General features: G+C 39.2%; 1 protein-coding gene across 1 annotated transcript in view; it reads left to right on the top strand.

Moving 5' to 3' along the window:
• The first annotated feature begins 6,359 nt into the window (after positions 1–6,359).
• The window catches only part of GRB14 (growth factor receptor bound protein 14), a 127,005-nt gene continuing 113,005 nt past the window's right edge, over positions 6,360–20,359 (top strand). Inside the window, exons 1-2 of the mRNA XM_065880241.1 lie at positions 6,360–6,720; positions 7,977–8,109. Coding sequence (XP_065736313.1) covers positions 6,530–6,720; positions 7,977–8,109 — 324 coding nt within the window. The 5' untranslated portion in view covers positions 6,360–6,529. The remainder of the gene's footprint in view (positions 6,721–7,976; positions 8,110–20,359) is intronic.

Genomic DNA, 20,359 nt, shown 5'->3' with positions numbered 1-20,359 from the left:
AGCAAAATAGAACGTATACAGTAAAAAAAAAAAATCCACAATCATACTGGGGGATTTTAATATAACATCTCTCAGAATATGGTAGAATAAACAAATAAAAAATCATTATGAATACAGAGAATTTAAACAACATGGATGACACATTTGACCTAATTGACGTTTTATATATATATGTAAAACAATAAATCCAACAACCACAGAAAATACCTTCATTTCAAGCACACACATACTATTATAAATGTTGATCATATGCTGGGCCAAAAAGCAAGTTTCAACAAATTTCAAAGGACTGAAATCATATATATTCTGTGACAACAAGGAAATTAAACTATATATTAAAAAAAGAGGTCTTCCCTGGTGGCGCAGTGGTTGAGAGTCCGCCTGCCGATGCAGGGGACGCGGGTTCGTGCCCTGGTCCGGGAGGATCCCACATGCCGCGGAGCGGCTGGGCCCATGAGCCATGGCCGCTGAGCCTGTGCATCCAGAGCCTGTGCTCCGCAACGGGAGAGACCACAACAGTGAGAGGCCTGCGTACCGCCAAAAAAAAAAAAAAAAAGAACAAAACAAAAAGACAGCTAGAAAAACTCTATCATAATGGAAAACACATTGAACTGAATAATAATCAAAATACAGCTCATTAAAGCTTGAGAGATACAGCTATGGTCATACCTGAGAGGAAATACATGTCTTTAAATGTGAATATTAGAAAATATGAAAAGCTAAATATCAATGAGCTATAAGCATCCACATGAAAAATTTAGGGAAAGAAAAAGAATAGCAAATAAACCCAAAGAAAGTGCGAGGAGGGAAATAGAAAAGATAAGAATAGAAATAAACAACACCAAACACAAACAGACAATAAGGTCATTCCTGAAAAGCTTTAAAATTCAAGGTGAATATAATCAAGAAAAAAAAGAGAAGGCACAAATATCCAATGTTAGGAATAAGCAACAGGCCAACACAATAAATTCTTCAGGTATTAAAAAGTTAAGAAGAAAATATGAATAATTTTCTGCTAAAACATTTGAAAATTTAGATGAAAGAGATGAATTCCTATAAAATGCTACTTGTCAAATCGACACTAGAAGAAATAAGAGTAGTCCTATAACTATTAAAAATATTAAGTCATTTATTAAAAACTTTCCCGCAAAGAAAACCACGGTGCCAAATTACTTTATAAGTAAACTGTATTAACTATTAAGCAACAAAGAACACCAATGTTATATATACATTCTTTAAGGAAAGATAAAAAGAGGGACACTCCTCATCTATAATAAGGTCATCATAATCTTATACCAACCTCATAAGAATATTATGAGAAAGAAAAATTACAGGCCAATCTCATCCATGAACATAGATGCAAAAATTATAAACAATTATCAGCAAACATAAAAAATGTAAGAAAGAATGAGTAGGGTTTATTCTATGAATGCAAGTTTAGTTTACCATTAAAAAAACCAACATAACTCATTACTTCAATAGAATGAAGGAGGAAAACCATATAATCAACTCAGTAGCTGCAGAAATGCTGTTTAATAATATTCAATATCCACTCATGATAAAAATTCTTAGCAAACAAGGAATATGAGGGAACCCTCCTTCCTTATGATAAGGGTATGACAATATTATATTTAGTATCTACCCATTTGAGATGGGGAATAAGACTGGAATCTGTGCTAACAACATTCATATTCAACATTGTTCTCAAATTCCTAAGCAGTGTAGTAAAACTAAAAAAAAGACATAAAAGATATAAAAATTAGGATGATGATTAAAACTGTCATAATTCACAGATAATATGGTCATGTACATTGAAAACCTAAGAATGTTTTCAGTAAAATTTCTAGAATTAATGTGTGAAAGTAATTATGTGGTAAAAAAAAGATCAATACACAGAAATCAGTTGTTTTTCTCATCAACAACAAATGATAGAAAATCAAATTTTAAAAAGGTGTCCAAAATAGTGTAAAAATATCAGATATCTAAGAACATGTTTAACAATATATGTGTAAGGTATCTATGAAAAAAACCATGAAGCGTCATTGCGACAAATTAAAGATATAATCAAGTGAAAAGACATAGCAATTTCATGGATTGTGCCTTTTAAAAAATATTACTTCTCCCCAGATTGATTTATAGATTTAATATAATCCAGTCAAAATCCCTGCAGGTCTTTGCAGAACTTGTGAATCTAATTCTAAAATTAATAGACTGAAGAAGAATAAACTGAAAAGTCTTGTTTTACTGAATATTAAGACCTTTTATATATCATAGTAATCAAGGCAATGTGATATTGGCATAAATATTGATAAATAAACCAATGGAATAGAAAAAGAGCCCAGAAAAGACCCATGGATAGATGAACAATTGAATTAGACAAAAGAGGCACTGTAAAGTTGTGAGGAAAGAATAATCCTTTCAATGAATGAGCCTGTGACAATTACCTATTTATGGGAACAAAAATAAAACCACCTCTATACTTTCACACTTTCATACCATTAGAAAAAAAAATCAGGTGGATCACAGATTTAAATGTGAAAAGCAAAACAATAAATTTCTGCAATATATAGGGAAAATTTCTAAGCAGTATACAAAAATATCATCATAAAAAGATAAATTTGGTTATATTATATTAAGAACTTCTGTTTATCAAAAGATACCATTAAGAGGTCTAAGATGTAAGACATAGAATGGGAGAATAGATTTACAAGACATAACCAAAAAATAGCTGGTAACTTGAATATAAAACAAATAAGAAAAGACAGACAACTCATCATAAAATGGGCAGGAGAATTGGTACTTAGCAAAAGAGAATGTCCAAATGGCAAATAATCACGTGAAAAAGTGCTCAACCTCATGAGTCATCAAGAAAAGTCAAATTCCATCATGAGGTATCTCTGTACGTGCACCAGAATATCTCTTGTAAAAATTCTAATAATATTCCAATTGTCAAGGATGCGAAGAACTGGGGAAAGGTATGCATTGCTGGTGGTCGTGAAAATTGGTACAATTAATCTGAGAAACGGGCAGAATCTACAGGAGATGAGCATAGATACACCATGACCTCACAATGCCAACTCCTGCATACATGCCATGCAGAAATGCATGCATACGTGCACCAAGAGAAGGGTGCAAAATGTTCACTGCAACAATACTAATAACAGTCCAAATCTGGAAATAGCTCAGATGTTTATCAGTAGTAGAATGGATACATGAATTGTGGTATTTACATACAATAGAAGAGTTAGAAAAACTACAGATACTTGTAAAAACATGGAAAAATATGGTAAATAACGTGTAAAGGGAAACAAGTCAAGCACGAAAGGATCATACTGCATGAATCCATTTAAAGTTCCAAACCAGACAACCTACTCTATTGTGAGTACGGATGGGTTAAACTATGAGTTGATTACTCTGAAAATCTGGATTGGAGGGTGGGACTTTTGGAGGGCTGACAATAATGCATTTCATGATCTGACATCGGTGTTTGCCTTGTGATAATTCATCACACAATTTTGTTTGTGAACTTCTTTTCTGTACATGTGTTATCTTTCCCAGTATAAAGGGTTAAGCCATTTGATTTGATGAGAAAGGGAGAGAATAAAGCAAGGAGGACATATTTTTCTTAGGGGTAGGAAGGCCCTACCTTATGTTATGTCTTGTAAATCTATTCTCCCATTCTATGTCTTACATCTTAGACCTCTTAATGGTATCTTTTGATAAACAGAAGTTCTTAATATAATATAGCCAAATTTATCTTTTTATGATGATATTTTTGTATCAAACTGCTTCCTTTGCCATTTTACAGGCTCAAATCAAAAGGGACAAGGGCCACTAGGGGAGGACTCGCTCTTTGGTGCCAAGATATCCGCCTTATTGTTTCAGATATCTTCGTTATGGGAAGGAAAATCTCTTTTTAACTTCCTTTTGACAGAAAAAGGCCTCTGTATTCTCTTAGGCTGTACTAGGTCTAGTAGTATTCTGCACCTTTTATATTGCATAATTCTTTATTTAGAATCATTTTTTTGTAAACCTCCTGGATACAAAAGCTAGTTTTTTTGTTGGCTTGCTTCAAAAATGTGAATGAGGGAATTCTATCATTCTTGGTATAGATCTTCAAGGTGTCTGGGAGTAAACTCAATATTAACGTCAATCTACAAGACAAAATTATTTAGGTTCTCATTCTTCAGAGATTTGTTCTTTTTCTTTTTGTCCCCAGTTACCACAGGTACAACAATTTTTACCCATGGAAGTTAGAGAAGGAGCATAAAGCCTGCAAGTGGATACTCCCTGGATTTCCACTAAATGAGAAAATGCCCAGAGAGGGGAGACACAAATGAGATTTCATTCTAACCAATGAATACTCTTTCTCGAGGTTAAAAATTTATGCTGGGAAGTGGAATACTACTGGGCAATAGTATTTCCAGTGATTCCAAAGATACAGTTTCCACCTACCCTTTTCTCTGGCAAAAAAGACTGTCTGCTCTCTCTCTCTCTCTCTGTGTGTGTGTGTGTGTGAGAGAGAGACAGAAGGAGAAAGAGTTGTTGAGAAGAGAGAGGGGATAAACACCAGCCATTGATTCACTTTCCTGTTAGAATGCTCAAACTATATCATTTTTAGAAAGGAGCAATGGTTGCCTGCAGGACTTTTGGATGAAAATAGGAATGATTGATGATGATCATGATGATGAAAGTATACTTCTTTATGTCTTTAGCTCAAGTTATCTGCAAATACATGACTCTTTTTTATTTTGCTGGAATGACCTCAACATATCTGTATGCTTTTACAGTAAACTCTCTTAAAACCCACATACGGAATCCAGACCATACTTCAGGGAATGGGATGGGAATGAGGGCTTTGCCTGGCACACAGCATCAATATGTTAGCTATAATGATTAGTAGTACTGATTTTATCCCTCAGGGGAACTACTGGGCTTAGCCATTGCATTGTATAAAGTGTCCTGCAGACCACACCCAATGTGTGACCCAGGCCAGTACTGCTCTTTATTGGGTCTTAATTTTGACGTCAGAAAAATGAAGAACTTGGATTCTGTAAGCTCTTTGACTCAAAGATTTCCTGCCTCAGTGGAGTACTCCAGGTTTCTCACAGGCTGGGGGTGAGCAAACCCTGGGTGTCAGCAGTGGTTGGTGCCAAGGGGTGTGTGTGTGTGTGTGTGTGTGTGTGTGTGAACACACAGATATGGAGGAGGGGATTTTGCCAGTTTCTTCAGGAGGCAGTGTTTGCCTTTCCCTGGGCAGAGGTTGTGAAGGTTAAGAAAACCTGGTGTAACAGATGCCAGGGACAGAATGTTAACCTAATTTGGTCAAAGAACAAAGAGTGTGTGAAACATGTGAAAATCCCAAATAGTGCAGTGGTATGGGGGCACTTCCAGAAGAGCAGAAACAGAATTACTACCCAAGAATTCAGAGTAGGGTTGCCTTATCTCAGAGGGTGAGCCTAATGTAATTACCACTTCAAACAGTCTGGATGGTGAGGATGGAATCTTCTGGGTTGGAAGCCTGACTGCACTATTACTAGCCCTATGTTGTACCAGGTACTCCATGACACTGAGCCCCAATTTCCTTGACTGTAAAATGGGGTAAACATCTAACTTACAAGGCTGTTGTGAGGTGGAGCAGTACTAGGCAGAGTGGGGACTCAGCAAATGAGAGCTACTCTTATCAGAAGAAAATTAATAATTTTTCTAATTCCCAAGATAACGTCAGGTTTACTCATACCTTACTAAGAATCCTCAAACATCTCAGTAGTTTTCTACACTGACTGTACTCCCTGGTCCCCGTCCACCCCTTCCCCACACCCGTGTGTTTAGCTGCGGAGTGGAAGGAAGAAGAGACACGTGGGGTAAAGACTGGGACAAACCTGGCCCCCTGGTCCCCTGGCCTCCAGGCACGGTGGGGCCTGTCATGGCGGCCCGGCGACAGCTTAGGTGATCTCACACAGCAGAGCAGGAAGAATGAAAGAGTCTGGGGGTCAGGGCTGCCCAGACCCCTGCCCCGCCCGCGGTCGGCCAGGCCAGCCCTGCGCGAGCGCCGGCTCACACGGGTCCCACCTCCCGCGGCGCGGGCCCGCCCCGACCTCGGGCTCAGCCTCGAGCTCGGGCGCCCACCTGGGGAGGCGGCGGCCCGGACCTCGGGCGCCGGTAGCCAGGGCCCCGCGCGGGTGGCGCGGGCTCCGAGCCAGCGCCCCCCAGCGCCCCAGACCCCGAGCGGGGTCCGCCCGGCGCCCTCCCCGCCCCCACTGCGCCTCGCCCCGCCGCCCGCGGCCCCCACCCACCGGCCGCTCCTCCCCTCTCCCCACCCTCCTCCTCCGCCCCCTCCCCTCCCCCGCCGCCTCGCCTACAGCCCGGCCGAGCGTCTGAGCCGCCCCGGCCCGGAGCGCAGGCGGCGAGGCCACCGCACCTGCAGCGTGCTCGGGCTGCCGAGCCGGCACCTCGCCTCCCGCCGCCCGACCTCCTTCTCCCCACGCGCCGGGTCTCCCATGACGCCCGAGCTTCCCGGCCGGCGACAATGACCACTTCCCTGCAAGATGGGCAGAGCGCCGCGGGTCGGGCGGCTGCCCGGGACTCGCCGCTGGCCGCCCAGGTGTGCGGCGCTGCCCAGGGGAGGGGCGACGCCCGCGACCTGGTGCCGGCACCCTGGCTGCACGCGCGGGCGCTCCTGCCCCCTCCGGACGGGACCCGCGGCTGTGCTGCAGACAGGTAGGCAGCCCTCGGAGGGCGCGGGGGAGTGTCCTGGGTTGGCAGCCGGCGAAGGGGTGAGGAGGCGGTCCTAGGGGGCAAGCCATGTGCCCAGAGCGGGGCCAAGTTTGTGAAACTCTCTGAAGACAATTGCCTTTGAGCTGGCTCCTACCGGATCAGCAGGACATTGCGATCTCTCGGCGCCTTATAAATAGCATCACCGTTTCATTGAGAGCTTCGGATCTCTCTCGCCTCTGCCCGTCGGTGTGAACTAGGAGGCCGAGCCCCAGGCTGGCCAGCCCCCTTCCTTCTTGCTTCGTGGTCCTGCATTAAAAAAAAAAAATCCTTTTCTTTCCTATATTTAAAAAATCATAGAATAAATGAGTTCACCTCCCACATAGAGTCTTACAGCGACCCTGGAGAGGCAAAGCACGGATTGACATTTGAGCAGTCTTGCTGTTCAGCAGGAAAGAATAGAGGCTTTAAAAGGTTTCCCAGTCTCCATAGCATTCAGCACTAAGTGCCTGTAGAGTTCACAATTTCGCACATACTTCAGGAAAGAAAAAGGATGCAACAATACAAAAATCTGTAGTCCTTTATATTCATACATTTAAGTGGTGCTTTTTTTTTTCTTCTTCAGATTTTCAAAGTGCTTCAACTTCACTGAAGTTAAAATTACTCCGCAGTGGACTCGAGTACATTAACACTAGCAAGTTCTATTCACTTAACCTTCTCAAAAACACTGCCTTGCAGTTTAGTATCTATAAGCACTTGAAAAATCAACAGACTGTGTGTGGGCAACATTGTGAATGAAATTTGAAGTGCAATGAACCACCGCTATAATTAATAAACCATAACTACCAAAAGTGATTAGTAAAATAACATAGGGATGAATTCAGTAAATGTTTGTAGACTTTGTCAATTTAGTGGATGCAAAACAGTGTCTAGCTCCTCAGGATGATTTTTGCATCAATAATTCTGCAGTCTGTATTTCAGCTTCAGGAAAATTATCAGAAGTGCTGGAAATGGGGTTTCCAGGCCTGGTGATTTTTTTTTAAAGGCCCCCAAAAAAGGAATACAAAAGAAGATTGATTTATATCAATTAACTAACTTATTTTGACCCATAGAAAGTACACCACAGACCTTTGCCATATACTTTATATAATATTAGTGTTGTCACAGAGTGGTGCATGCTGGCCTTAACTTTTTAATCCTGACAGCAATTATATTTTACATTCTGTTTTATGTAAATTACATTCTATGTTCTCTTGGTGTAGGAGAAAAAAGAAAGATCTTGATGTTCTGGAAATGCCATCTATTCCAAACCCTTTTCCTGAGCTATGCTGCTCTCCATTTACATCTGTGTTGTCAGCAGGCCTGTTTCCCAAAGCAAATTCAAGGAAAAAACAGGTATGCATTTAAAAGTGTTCTAATTCAAAAATCTTAGGAGTTCTACATCCATTTAGTCTTTAAGATACTCTTACACTATTAACAAAGTATTAGCATGGCCTATTTTAAATAACTCTATTGACTGATACAGTTCGTAGCCATTAGTTTCCTTCAGGGTCTCAGTTTTCACATCTGTATAATGGGAACTTTAAAACTTACATGTCATGCTTTTGGGATGCGTTAAATGAAAGAATATATATAAAGTACAGAGCCTGGGAGCTATTATTATTCACATTGTAGGTGGGAGAATTATATATGATAACAGCTGAACGATTTTAAGTCAGAAATTGGAAGGGCTGGCAGTGGTGTTGGGGTGAGAAGGGGATTGACTGGTTCTTTTAATACCTTCTTTAATCTTTCACCTTTTCAACCCAAGCCAATGTTATTTACTAAAGGAAAGTGATAATGGTGAACTGTGGTGAAAGGTAATAGGAGTTTTGGACTCCGCAGGTTTTCTTTCATTTCAGCGAATTCCTCAGTTTGGAGGCTACTGGCTGCAGAAGGCAGATGACTTATAAGTGATGATTAGTTTATGAACTTAATTTTTATGATTTTCTTTCTTCTCAAGTTTCTATTTTGGGACTGACTTGAGCAAATTAAACATCAAGGACCAAGCAACTATGGGGAGATCCAAAACAATTATACAGTTTTTGAAAAAAAAATTAGTGTATCCTAGGATAATCCCATCTCTTTTGAATATGCTTTCTCCCAATTTTGAATCAACAAAACAAAGAGAAGCTTCACTATGTAAAATGTACCTTGTTCTTGCAAGGGTAGAAACAATAAATTTAAATAGTCAGATGCTTGCAACAAGGAGAGGGATAATGAACAGAGAGGAGAAGACAGTCAATTATTTTCCCCCATCTGTTGTTCTCTTTTGTTTTTTCAGCACTTTTACTACCTGTGATGGGTTTAATAATGTGTGTTTATAGTTTTAGGAATGAAGGAAATGCCCCAGGAAATAGATGAATTCCTGATAACATACAGTAATAATAGAGACAGTAGAGAAGCATTCCATGGGATGTTGTATTTTGATGGATGTCTGGTATAATAAGGCTTATATACTTGTTTTTTGGGGGGGAGGGAGGGGTTTGCAGTTTAATTGGTACATGTGCTTTTTGGATAAGGATTGGAGAAAGTGGGAGTAAATATTCCCAGAGCAGAGGTATGTTCTGAATTAGAGTCTTTGATGGGGGAGGCAAGTCCTTCAGTATGTGGGACTGAGACTTTGGATGGGGAGATGATCAGGGAGGAGACTCTTTCAAGAGCTGTAAAGACAGAGCCCAAGGAAAAAACAGCCCTGCTGAAATGTCTGGGCCTTTTAAGAGCTTGGCTTTGGGGTTAAGATATAAGATGGGAATGTAGATGATAGATTTGTCTGTGCGTTATGGTGGTGGAAAAGATCGATTCTGGACTGTCCCTATGATCCAGAATGGGAAAAGGAAATATCTGATGATGGCGTAATAGGCATTTGGGGAATTTAATACATTGTTTCCCTATTTATGGAGGGCCTGCTATGTTCCTTGCACCATCCTAGGCACTGAGGCACTGAGCTGGGCAAAAATGCCATTCGAAGGGTATTTATCAAGGTGTGACTTTGATTCGGGGTTGGGTTAAGACTTAGGAGTTGAACAGAGGAAGGAGAGAGGACGGGGTCTACTCCGACTTTAATTTTGTAAATGAGCACTGGGAGAATGCCTCATCTACCAGATGTGTCCAAGGGGCAGCGTTTGTTTTGAATAGGGAGAGAATGTTTTATGCTTGAGTTAATAGAGGGAGAAACATGAGAAAGAGAGTGGGTGTGAGTGTTAGGGTCAAGTAAAGGTTGTGGCCTAAGTATGGGTAGTCATCAGCCTAGAGTAAGACGTCTGATCTTGGGGAATAACATTTCTTCAGATCAGGTTTAGCAAATCGGCAACATGGGAAAAAGGGTGCTATGCTACCCTTGACTCTGACCAGTTTCCTGCTTCGGCCTTGTGTCCTGTTTCCACGGTGACCTTTTCAGAGAGCACTGCACCCACACAGACAGCTGTGCTGTTGCAGGAGCAGAGTTCTGGCCTGACTCCTGGAGACCAGTCCCAAAGGGGTGTTTCCACCTGAGAAGTGCCTTTCCTGCTCCCTCTGTCTTCCTTGGCCCAAAGGTTGGGGGTCCCCATGAAGAGAAGGTTATCCCAGAGTTGGGGAAGAGGAAGGTTCCTTTTTGCATTCTTTTATGTTCCCTTTTCCCCACCTGGACTTTGCATTTAGAACTGATCCTTTGTTTTCATTCCTTTGTATATGCTCAGTTCTTTGGAATGAGGGAGGTTTCGGGAACAGATGACTCTCAGTAATTCTCCCAAGCTCAGTGTCTTTGTGACACAGATTACCCTTTTACAAGATGATATTTCAGGCCCAATTATCTCTGACCTTTGGTTGAGATGAGGTAAATGACTATATGTGCTAGGTTTCTATTGACTATTATTTATGACTGAAACATTATAGGAGACGATGTCTCATTTCTTTATAGTCTGTCTTTCATTTGTTTTGTTTAACCATTCCAGTCATTTTAGCAATTCTTTTCTCCCCATAGAAAAAGTGAAGAATTGCACTTGTTACTTATAAATAAATGACCAGAAAGTTTGAAAGAATCCAGACTGGAAACGTTAAATTTCATGTGGCCTTTCAAAACCACAGTCAAAAATCATTTTACAGGCCATAAATATTTTTTTTTTTTTTTACAATTTGAGATGTCTCCATAATGCATGAGTGGTAAAATGCATTGAAGCTGCAAATAGGATATGCTTTATCTCTTTTTGCAAATAAAATGTCTCAAAGTATACAATACTGTATGCTTGCAGTATTTTTATTTTAAAATAAGAACTAGATTGAGATAAAATCTGGATTCTTTATTCCCTCTCCCCACTTTTTTTTAATAGTACTGACCAGATATATTTTTAAAGCATATTTCTTTGTGTTTATCAATGAAGCAGATTTAAAGTGTATGTTCCATATACATGGTTCAGAAAAGTTACCTGCAATTTAAACTTTATATGAAAAGTGACTTAACCTATGAATTTAGGTGTCTTACTTTTTTTTCTGATTGAAATTTACCAGGAAATCATGCTTTAGCGCTTATTATTTGAAGAAGGGGAAAGAATAAGATATATTTACCCCTTGCAAAAGAATCAGTTCTTTTCTCGAGTTTGTCTCCCCCCAGGTTATTTTTGTGCTTGGACTCAGTTTGTGTAGTAGCTCTGCTTAATTGCTTTCCCGGATTTATGTAGGATAACTAATTCAAAATAAAGCTACTGAAGATTTTAAAGATAAAAAATCACCTGTGAAAAACAGTGTGTCATGGAATGTTCAAGCTGGAAGAGATCTTTGAGATGATCTAGGTGAAGCACTCTTCTTTTACAGATGAGTAAGTTGAGGCTAAGAAATGCTATGTGGCTGATGGTGTCACAGCTAGGACCTGAAAATCAGATTTCTTTTTTTTTTTAATTTTTAAAATTTCTATTAAAATTATTTTTAAATTGAGATATATAAAGTGAGATATAACATTATATTAATTTCAGGTATACAAGATAATGATTTGATATTTGTATATATTCTGAAATGATCACAATAAGTCTAGTTAACATCTATCCATACATAGTTACAAATTTTTTTTTCTGGTGATGAGAACTTTTAAGATCTACTCTTTTAGCAACTTTCAAATATGCAATATAGTATTATTAACTATAGTCACCATGCTGTGCATTACATCCCCATGACTTATTTATTTTTAACATCTTTACTGGAGTATAATTGCTTTACAATGTTGTGTTAGTTTCTGCTGTATAACACAGCGAATCAGCTATATGTATACATATATCCCCATATCTCCTCCCTCTTGCGTCTCCCTCCTACCCTCCCTATCCCACCCCTCTAGGTGGTCACAAAGCACCGAGCTGATCTCCCTATGCTATGCGCTGCTTCCCACTAGCTATCTGTTTTACATTTGTTAGTGTATATATGTCCATGCCACTCTCTCACTTTGTCCCAGCTTACCCTTCCCCCTCCCCATGTCCTCAAGTCCATTCTCTACATCTGCGTCTTTATTCCTGTCCTGCCCCTAGTTTCTTCAGAACCATTTTTTTTTTTTAGATTACATATATATGTGTTAGCATACGGTATTTGTTTTTCTCTTTCTGACTTACTTCACTCTGTATGACAGACTCTAGGTCCATCCACCTCACTACAAATAACTCAGTTTTGTTTCTTTTTATGGCTGAGTAATATTCCATTGTATGTATATGCCACATCTTCTTTATCCATTCATCTGTCGATGGACACTTAGGTTGCTTCCATGTCCTGGCTATTGTAAATAGAGCTGCAATGAACATTGTGGTACTTGACTCTTTTTGAATTATGGTTTTCTTAGGGTATATGCCCAGTAGTGGGATTGCTGGGTTGTATGGTATTTCTATTATTAGCTTGTTAAGTAACCTCCATACTGTTCTCCATAGTGGCTGTATCAATTTACATTCCCACCAACAGTGCAACAGGGTTCCCTTTTCTCCACACCCTCTCCAGCATTTATTGTTTGTAGATTTTTTGATGATGGCCATTCTGACTAGTGTGAGGTGATACCTCATTGTAGTTTTTTTTTTTTTTTTTTTTGCTGTACGCGGGCCTCTCACTGCTGTGGCCTCTCCCACTGTGGAGCACAGGGTCCGGATGCGCAGGCTCAGTGGCCATGGCTCACGGGCCCAGCTGCTCCGCGGCATGTGGGATCCTCCCGGACTGGGGCATGAACCCGCGTCCCCTGCATCGGCAGGCAGACTCTCAACCACTGCGCCACCAGGGAAGCCCCCTCATTGTAGTTTTGATTTGCATTTCTCTAATGATTAGTGATGTTGAGTATCCTTTCATGTGTTTGTTGGCAATCTGTATATCTTCTTTGGAGAAATGTCTGTTTAGGTCTTCTGCCCATTTTTGGATTGGGTTGTTTGTTGTTTTGATTACAAGCTGCATGAGCTGCTTGTAAATTTTGGAGATTAATCCTTTGTCAGTTGCTTCATTTGCAAATATTTTCTCCCATTCTGAGGGTTGTCTTTTCGTCTTGTTTATGGTTTCCTTTGCTGTGCAAAAGCTTTTAAGTTTCATTACGTCCCATTTGTTTATTTTTGTTTTATTTCCATTTTTCTAGGAGATGGGTCAAAAAGGATCTCGCTGTGACTTATGTCTTATGCCTATGTTTTCCCCTCAGAGTTTCATAGTGTCTGGTCTTACATTTAGGTCTTTAATCCATTTTGAGTTTATTTTTGTGTATGGTGTTAGGGAGTGTTCTAATTTCATTCTTTTACATGTAGCTGTCCAGTTTTCCCAGCATCACTTATTGAAGAGGCTGTCTTTTCTCCATTGTGTAATCTTGCCTCCTTTATCAAAAATAAGGTGACCATATGTGCATGGGTTTATCTCTGGGCTTTCTATCCTGTTCCACTGATCAATATTTCTGTTTTTGGGCCAGTACCATACTGTCTTGATTACTGTAGCTTTGTAGTATAGTCTGAAGTCCAGGAGCCTGATTCCTGCAGCGCCATTTTTTCTTTGGCTATTCGGGGTCTTTTGTGTTTCCATACAAATTGTGAAATTTTTTGCTCTAGTTCTGTGAAAAATGCCATGGGTAGTTTGATAGGGATTGCATTGAATCTGTAGATTGCTTTGGGTAGTATAGTCACTTTCACAATGTTGATTCTTCCAATCTGAGAACATGGTGTATCTCTCCATCTGTTTGTATCATCTTTAATTTCTTTCATCAGTGTCTTATAGTTTTCTGCATACAGGTCTTTTGTCTCCTTAGGTAGGTTTATTCCTAGGTATTTTATTCTTTTTGTTGCAGTGGTAAATGGTAGTGTTTCCTTAATTTCTCTTTCAGTGTTTTCATCATTAGTGTATAGGAATGCAAGAGATTTCTGTGCGTTAATTTTGTATCCTGCTACTTTACCAAATTCATAGATTAGCTCTAGTAGTTTTCTGGTAGCATCTTTAGGATTCTCTATGTATAGTATCATGTCATCTGCAAACAGTGACAGCTTTACTTCTTTTCTAATTTGGATTCCTTATATTTCTTTTTCTTCTTTGATTGCTGTGGCTAAAACTTCCAAAACTATGTTGAATAATAGTGGTGAGAGTGCACAGCCTTGTCATGTTCCTGATCTTAGAGGAAATGGTTTCAGTTTTTCACCATTGAGAATGATGTTGGTTGTGGGTTTGTCATATATGGCCTTTATTATGTTGAGGTATGAAAATTGGATTTCTTGAGGCTTTGATGGCCCTTTCTTAGGAAGGTATAATTTCCACAGAAATTGAGAACCATAAGAGTAGCACAGTAATAAACCTATATCAATTGTTGTTAGTTACAACTCTGCCCATAATACAAAAGCAGAGGCAACAAATGCCATTTGATAAGTTCCACCTAAGGACCTGGATTCCTTTTTTTTTTTTTCCTTCCTCAAATATAACTGTCTCTTTGTGTTTTTTTCCTCTAGCTTTCTTTTATCTTCTCCCTAAAATTGATATGAAAAATCTATCAAATAATTAAGCTATCAACAAGTAAGGTTTATTAGTTTTATTAATAACCAGATTTTGTGTGTAGTTTACAGTCCACAGTCACACTAAAGCCAGGAAGTGGGTCTGTCATCCACATTTTAAGATTATTTTTTTAAAGTACATAAACAGGAAGTGATTTGCCCATGCTTCCACAGTTTAGACAAAGGGAGATAAAAAAAGAATGTTATTTCTGAATGTGTTTGCCCCTCACCACACTGGTTTTGGTTTATTCCGTATTGAGTTAAACCTTTTTGTATATCTCAGGAAAGTAAAAACTATCCTCCAAATAATTAAGAAATTATTTTCCACATGCTCTGCCTTTGATTTCGTTTTCATCTCACATGTCAGGTACTATCAAAAAATAAGTTCATCTCTGTCCCCAAATTAAACAGCCTCTGATGTCATTCCTTCATGATGTCAGTAACAATCTTAATTTGTACCGTGCGAAACTTGTATGTGTGGTTCTTGTGTGGCTGTTGCATTATCCAAACTCAAATACTCGTTTCTCCAATATACACAGAAGTAGAAAGCAATGAACTATGCCCTTATATTCTCGTTTTCCAGATTCAGCATTTATCAAGATTTTGTCTCATTTACTTCATCTATTCCTTTTTGAAATTTTTATTGTATTTGTTGAAGTACAATAAATAAATTACTTAAAAAAAAGTAAAACCTGGACATCCTGTCACTGAATCCCTACCTAGTTTTGTATGCATTGCTGAAAAGTACATTTTTTCATTTAACCAACATGCCATTATTCCCTAACAAAAATAAAAATTCCTTGGTATCATTTAAAATCATTCATAATCAAATTGTCTTAGTTGGAATGATACATGAAATCCTCAAATTACAAGCTGGTTATGTTTCAAAATCTTTTTAAATTAGGTCTTTGGCAATTTAAATTTATGTAAACAGCATATCAATTGTATTTAGGTCCCCTTGGCCATTTTACAAAATCCTGTATAATGTAAAATGAAACGTAAATTTCATATATTTGCAGAAAATATAAGACACTTTCTCCACTCTCTCTCTTTTGTTTTCCCATAAAAACAGCACATAGTCTCTGCTTCTTTTTCTAAATCCATTTCATCCTCTGACATTTCTCTACAGTCTTGCTTGTCTTGATTGTATGTCACTGCCTGTGGCCCCCAGTGGCCACCCTGGTTGGAATAAATATCTCCTCCTATTACTGGTTTAGCATGTGGTAACTGACTGGAATCTATCTTTGGAGAGAGCTGTTAGCCCAGTGTGTTCCGCTCTTATTCAGTCAGCTTTGGCCAAGGGGACACAGGGACCTGGACCGATGCTCACTCAGCAAGCGTTATGGAACAAATTCTGTGAGTAGGAAGTGCGAGTTCAGTAGGTATGATGTATGGAGGTGGAGAGGAAACAATGGACAACTAGTACCCTAGGGAAAAAAAGCTGAAGCAAAAAACAGTTGACATACAAACAAATTCTTATAATATATGAATGATAGATGGTAACCCACTGATTAATTTGGCTGACTTAGCCTCCACAGTTCACAGTATCCAACTCCTTTGCCTCAAAGCATTTAATTCACGTGAAGGGCATTTATTTGACAGTGGTTTCAGTTGATGCCACCCTACAGTGATGGTCATCTTCCTTGGTCCTTGTCCTGAGCCTGCATCTTATTGAGGTCCCTTAGCCTCTGATGACAGGAGCTATCAACTCAGGATCCTCCCTACTTCATGCTAGTTACCTTTGTCTGTAACAGAGACAGCTGTCTCTTCCTATTTTAAAACTTAACTCGCCTAGCAGGTCTTCTGCTCATTAAGGTTTTATTTCCAGTTTGAAGGTTGCCTCTAATTTTTAGTTAATTTGCAGGATACACTTGCAGTCCAACCATTATCTGTAACATAACTTTTATTTTTTTAACTTCTTTGAAAGCTCAGCTTCTGGTTGGTTTTTCCCTAGGGGCATATATTATGTTCTATCAGGAGAAGGAAAATTGGAGTCATTCATGGTTCAATATAAATGTGGATCTTAATATAAAAAAGCTTTCTGCAGTTTTATGGTTGTTGCTTTGAATCATGTCAGCTTATATGGCACAGTAATAAACTCCAATAAACAGTGATTTGAGTAAGGATAAGCAGACTTGGGAATTGTCCTTTTGGTACTCTAGGTAAGGGATGGCTCAATGGAGAACCTAGGAAATGGCCACAAGTCTTTGCCAATGAAAGGGAGCGGAAGGGAAGCTTCCAGAATCAGTTTAGAAGACAAATGGGTGAGCTGACATAGGGAGAGCATATTTTACTTCTTGTCCTCCCCTTTGCTTCCACTCATTGAGTAGTTTTCAAAGCCACAGAGAAAATAAACACAAACAGGAGGATTAACATTCTTAACTAGTTTACAAACGCTTCTGTCTGTTCCAAAAGATCCTTTTTAAGTTGGTTGTTGATTCACATGTATTTTTCCATAGATGTAATGTTAGATGTGGTGGTTAGGTTGTTAGGGCAGGCAGTAAAAGTTTTTTTAACCCAGGATAGCTCCCCCAGATGGTAGATTTACAACATCCTGTGTGCCAGTTTTTTAATACAGTTTCTATGGAAAGATGTGGGGCCATATGATGTAATTGAAAGATGTTGGACTAGGAATCCACAAACTTAGTTTTTAATATGGTCCTGCCACTGCTGAGTGATGTGATATGAGCCTATTAACCACACTTTCTGGGCCTGAGAGTGCTACAATTTTATTCTATTCCTAAAGCAAGTGATTCTAATGGCTCTTGAAGTACTAATGATTCCATAGTAGACGGGAGGCTTTTTTGGTCCCATTGGCCCCAGCAGTTCCCTCTCAGTCTTTGTTCAGATCTTCTCACGTGGTTACCACACCTCTATTGATGAAGAGAACATTTGGGTGCCATGGGGCAAGGTGAACAGGAGCCACCTTTATGGAGATAATGTGGGTAGGAAGGGGCTGGTTAAACTCGAAATTGTGCATCAAAGTCTAGGTCCAAATAATAGAGAGTCAGAAAAAGTATTGTATCTGGGAGGGGCCAGGTTGGGTGGTGAAACTGTATTTAAACTTAGAAATAAGGGTGTGAGATTAGATACGAACATCGGAGGCTGGCGTAGGTTCAGTATGCACCTGGTTGTGCTTGGCTTACAGGGTTTGAGGTAGTTATAGCTTCTAAGTCCTTCTCTAAAAATCTCTTGCTCAAGTCATCCATTTGATGGCTCAAGTCACCCACTTGATCACTCAAGCCAAAAACCAAGGAGTCCTCTTTCTGGCCTTCTGTCAAGTACTGCTACATCTTTCATCACAATATACTTGAATCCATAAACTTCTCTCTGTCTCCACCGCTACCATCCCAACTTGAGCTACTGTCTTCTGACATTTAGGTACCTTATAAATGGCCTCCTTGCTTCTATTGATACTTTAGTTTATTTTGGTCCATTTTTCATACACTTGCTAGAAATGCACTTTTAGAAATGTAGATCACATTATCTCACTCCCTAGTTGAAAACTTTTTGATAGCTTAGGATAAAATTCAAAATTCTACCTTGGCCTACAGGATTCTATGTGGTTTGGCTTCTGTCTATGTCTTAAACTGTACCTGCATTCTACTCTTTATTCGTTATACTCCAGCCACAGTAGAAGGACAGTCCTACCTGAATGTGAACTTGGCAAGCTTTTTTCTACCTCAGAGCCTTGAGCTTGGCTGTTTCCTCCATCTGGAACCTTTTTTCCTGGTTCTTTACAAAGCTGACTCTTCTTTATTCTTTAGATATCAGCATAAGATCATCTCATCAAGGAGGCCTTTTTTGACTAAAGTATCCGTCTACACAGTTTTTTCTTTTTTTTCCATCCTATCACATTTCCTAGTATATTTCCTTGGTTGTACTTACCATAATCTGAATTGTCTCATTTATTTATTTGCTCTAATTACTGTTTTTCTTTCCAAATAAAATACTTTGGTTTTGTTGTTCTTGGGTTCTTTCCTTAAAAGAATTAATGAGTAAATGGATTAATGAAGATAAGTAGTTAAAACCAATTTAACAAATTATATTTTGACATATTTATTCTAATCATGATTAATCATCTTCCTCCTCTTCATCAAATTTTAAAACATATTTCTAATTTTGTGAAAAGATTCTATTAACAAAAACAAAGTTATATACTAGGCTCCTGGACCAGTGAGATTTTAGCAGTATATGTCTTTTGCTTCCGTTACACGCATAGGAAATTTTGATTATGTGCAATGACATTAACGGATATATTTCTGATTTTAATCATTATTCTTATCTAATGGAATTGTAAGTGAAAAGTGCATGGTGAATTGTTATACTTCCAGCGTATAGTGTTAAAAATCCACACATTTAGAAAAAATTAAGTGGAATATCAATTGGGTTTATAATACGGGTCTCTTAGAGCAAGGAGTAGATGTTAGCAAATGTTTTAATTGTTACCTGTTAACGTCATTGGTAAATGATTTAGGCCAGTGCTCATGCTGTAGAAATGGGGAGACATATACACCATGGATATACATGAAGACTTTCCAAGAGATTTACAAACTCAAATATTTAAGATAACCAGTTTTCAGATCCTCATCTTCCATTTGTACTTTGTCCTAAAACCCACCTGTGTTCACAGTAACCTTCTCACTTGGTGCATTACCCCGGGACATGTAAACCTCTAGGGCATCACACACAGGGAAGGCTTCCTTTAATGATTAATCAAAGTACCATGAATCAGAAGGGGTTCTTGTCTTTTTATGCCTTATATTTCTGTTAAGGGAAGACATAGTTAGAAATAAGGATTTTGGCTAGTGTTGAAACATTCTGAATTCAGATATATGATGATGTGATGGGAGTAATGACAATTTTCATTTTTCAATGTTCATTTACTGACTTCAGTTCTTCCCTCTACTGACTGTTGTCAAACATATGTAGACTTTGAGGGAGAGTTTCCTAAGAACAAAGCAGGTAGCGCACCAGTGGGAAACACTGAATGCTGAAAATGGCCTTTTGTGATGTATTTTCCACTATTCTCACCACTTGAGACACATCCACAGCTGAAAAAAAAATGCGCCTACAAACATCTGATGTTATATATAGGTTAGTGCTGTGGGTGAGGGAAGTTCTCTGGGAAGCTGACTTGGAGCCTAGGTTTGCCTGCAGGAAGTTTACTGGGGCTCAGAGCCCTTGGAAACAATGCCTATGGGATGGACTCAGGGACAAGTTGGGCTGCAGTGCAGCCACAAGAGGCATCAGCTGATCCCCTAGGAGCTCAAGCTGGGATGGCCTTACAGAATTGTTCAGAACTAGGGCACAGAGGCTGGGCTGCCCTGCAAGGACCTGATCTTCGGTATGGTGGCTCTCTTCAGCTGAGAGCAATGGCAGGCAGGGAGGACTTGGCTGGGTCTTAGTGACTGACACACTAAAAGCTGGGAGAATTAGTGCTTCACTCCTGAAGGGGGCAGGCTTGGACGGCGTGCTGCAGCATCTACAATAGTAGTTCGGATTATTTTAAATGTAACAGAAATCCTGTTTGAGGCTACCAAATTTTTGAAGATAAATTGGATAAAACTCAAGGATATAATTTATACATAATTTCTTTCAGATCTTGTGTCTTAATATTGTCCTGTTTTATCAAATCATATAATGAAATTTTAATT

The sequence above is a fragment of the Phocoena phocoena genome, chromosome 7 (genome assembly GCF_963924675.1).
Source record: "Phocoena phocoena chromosome 7, mPhoPho1.1, whole genome shotgun sequence".
NCBI lineage: Eukaryota > Metazoa > Chordata > Mammalia > Artiodactyla > Phocoenidae > Phocoena > Phocoena phocoena.
The sequence above is the reverse complement of the archived record's forward strand: the minus strand, read 5'-3'. Positions and strand labels throughout refer to the sequence as shown.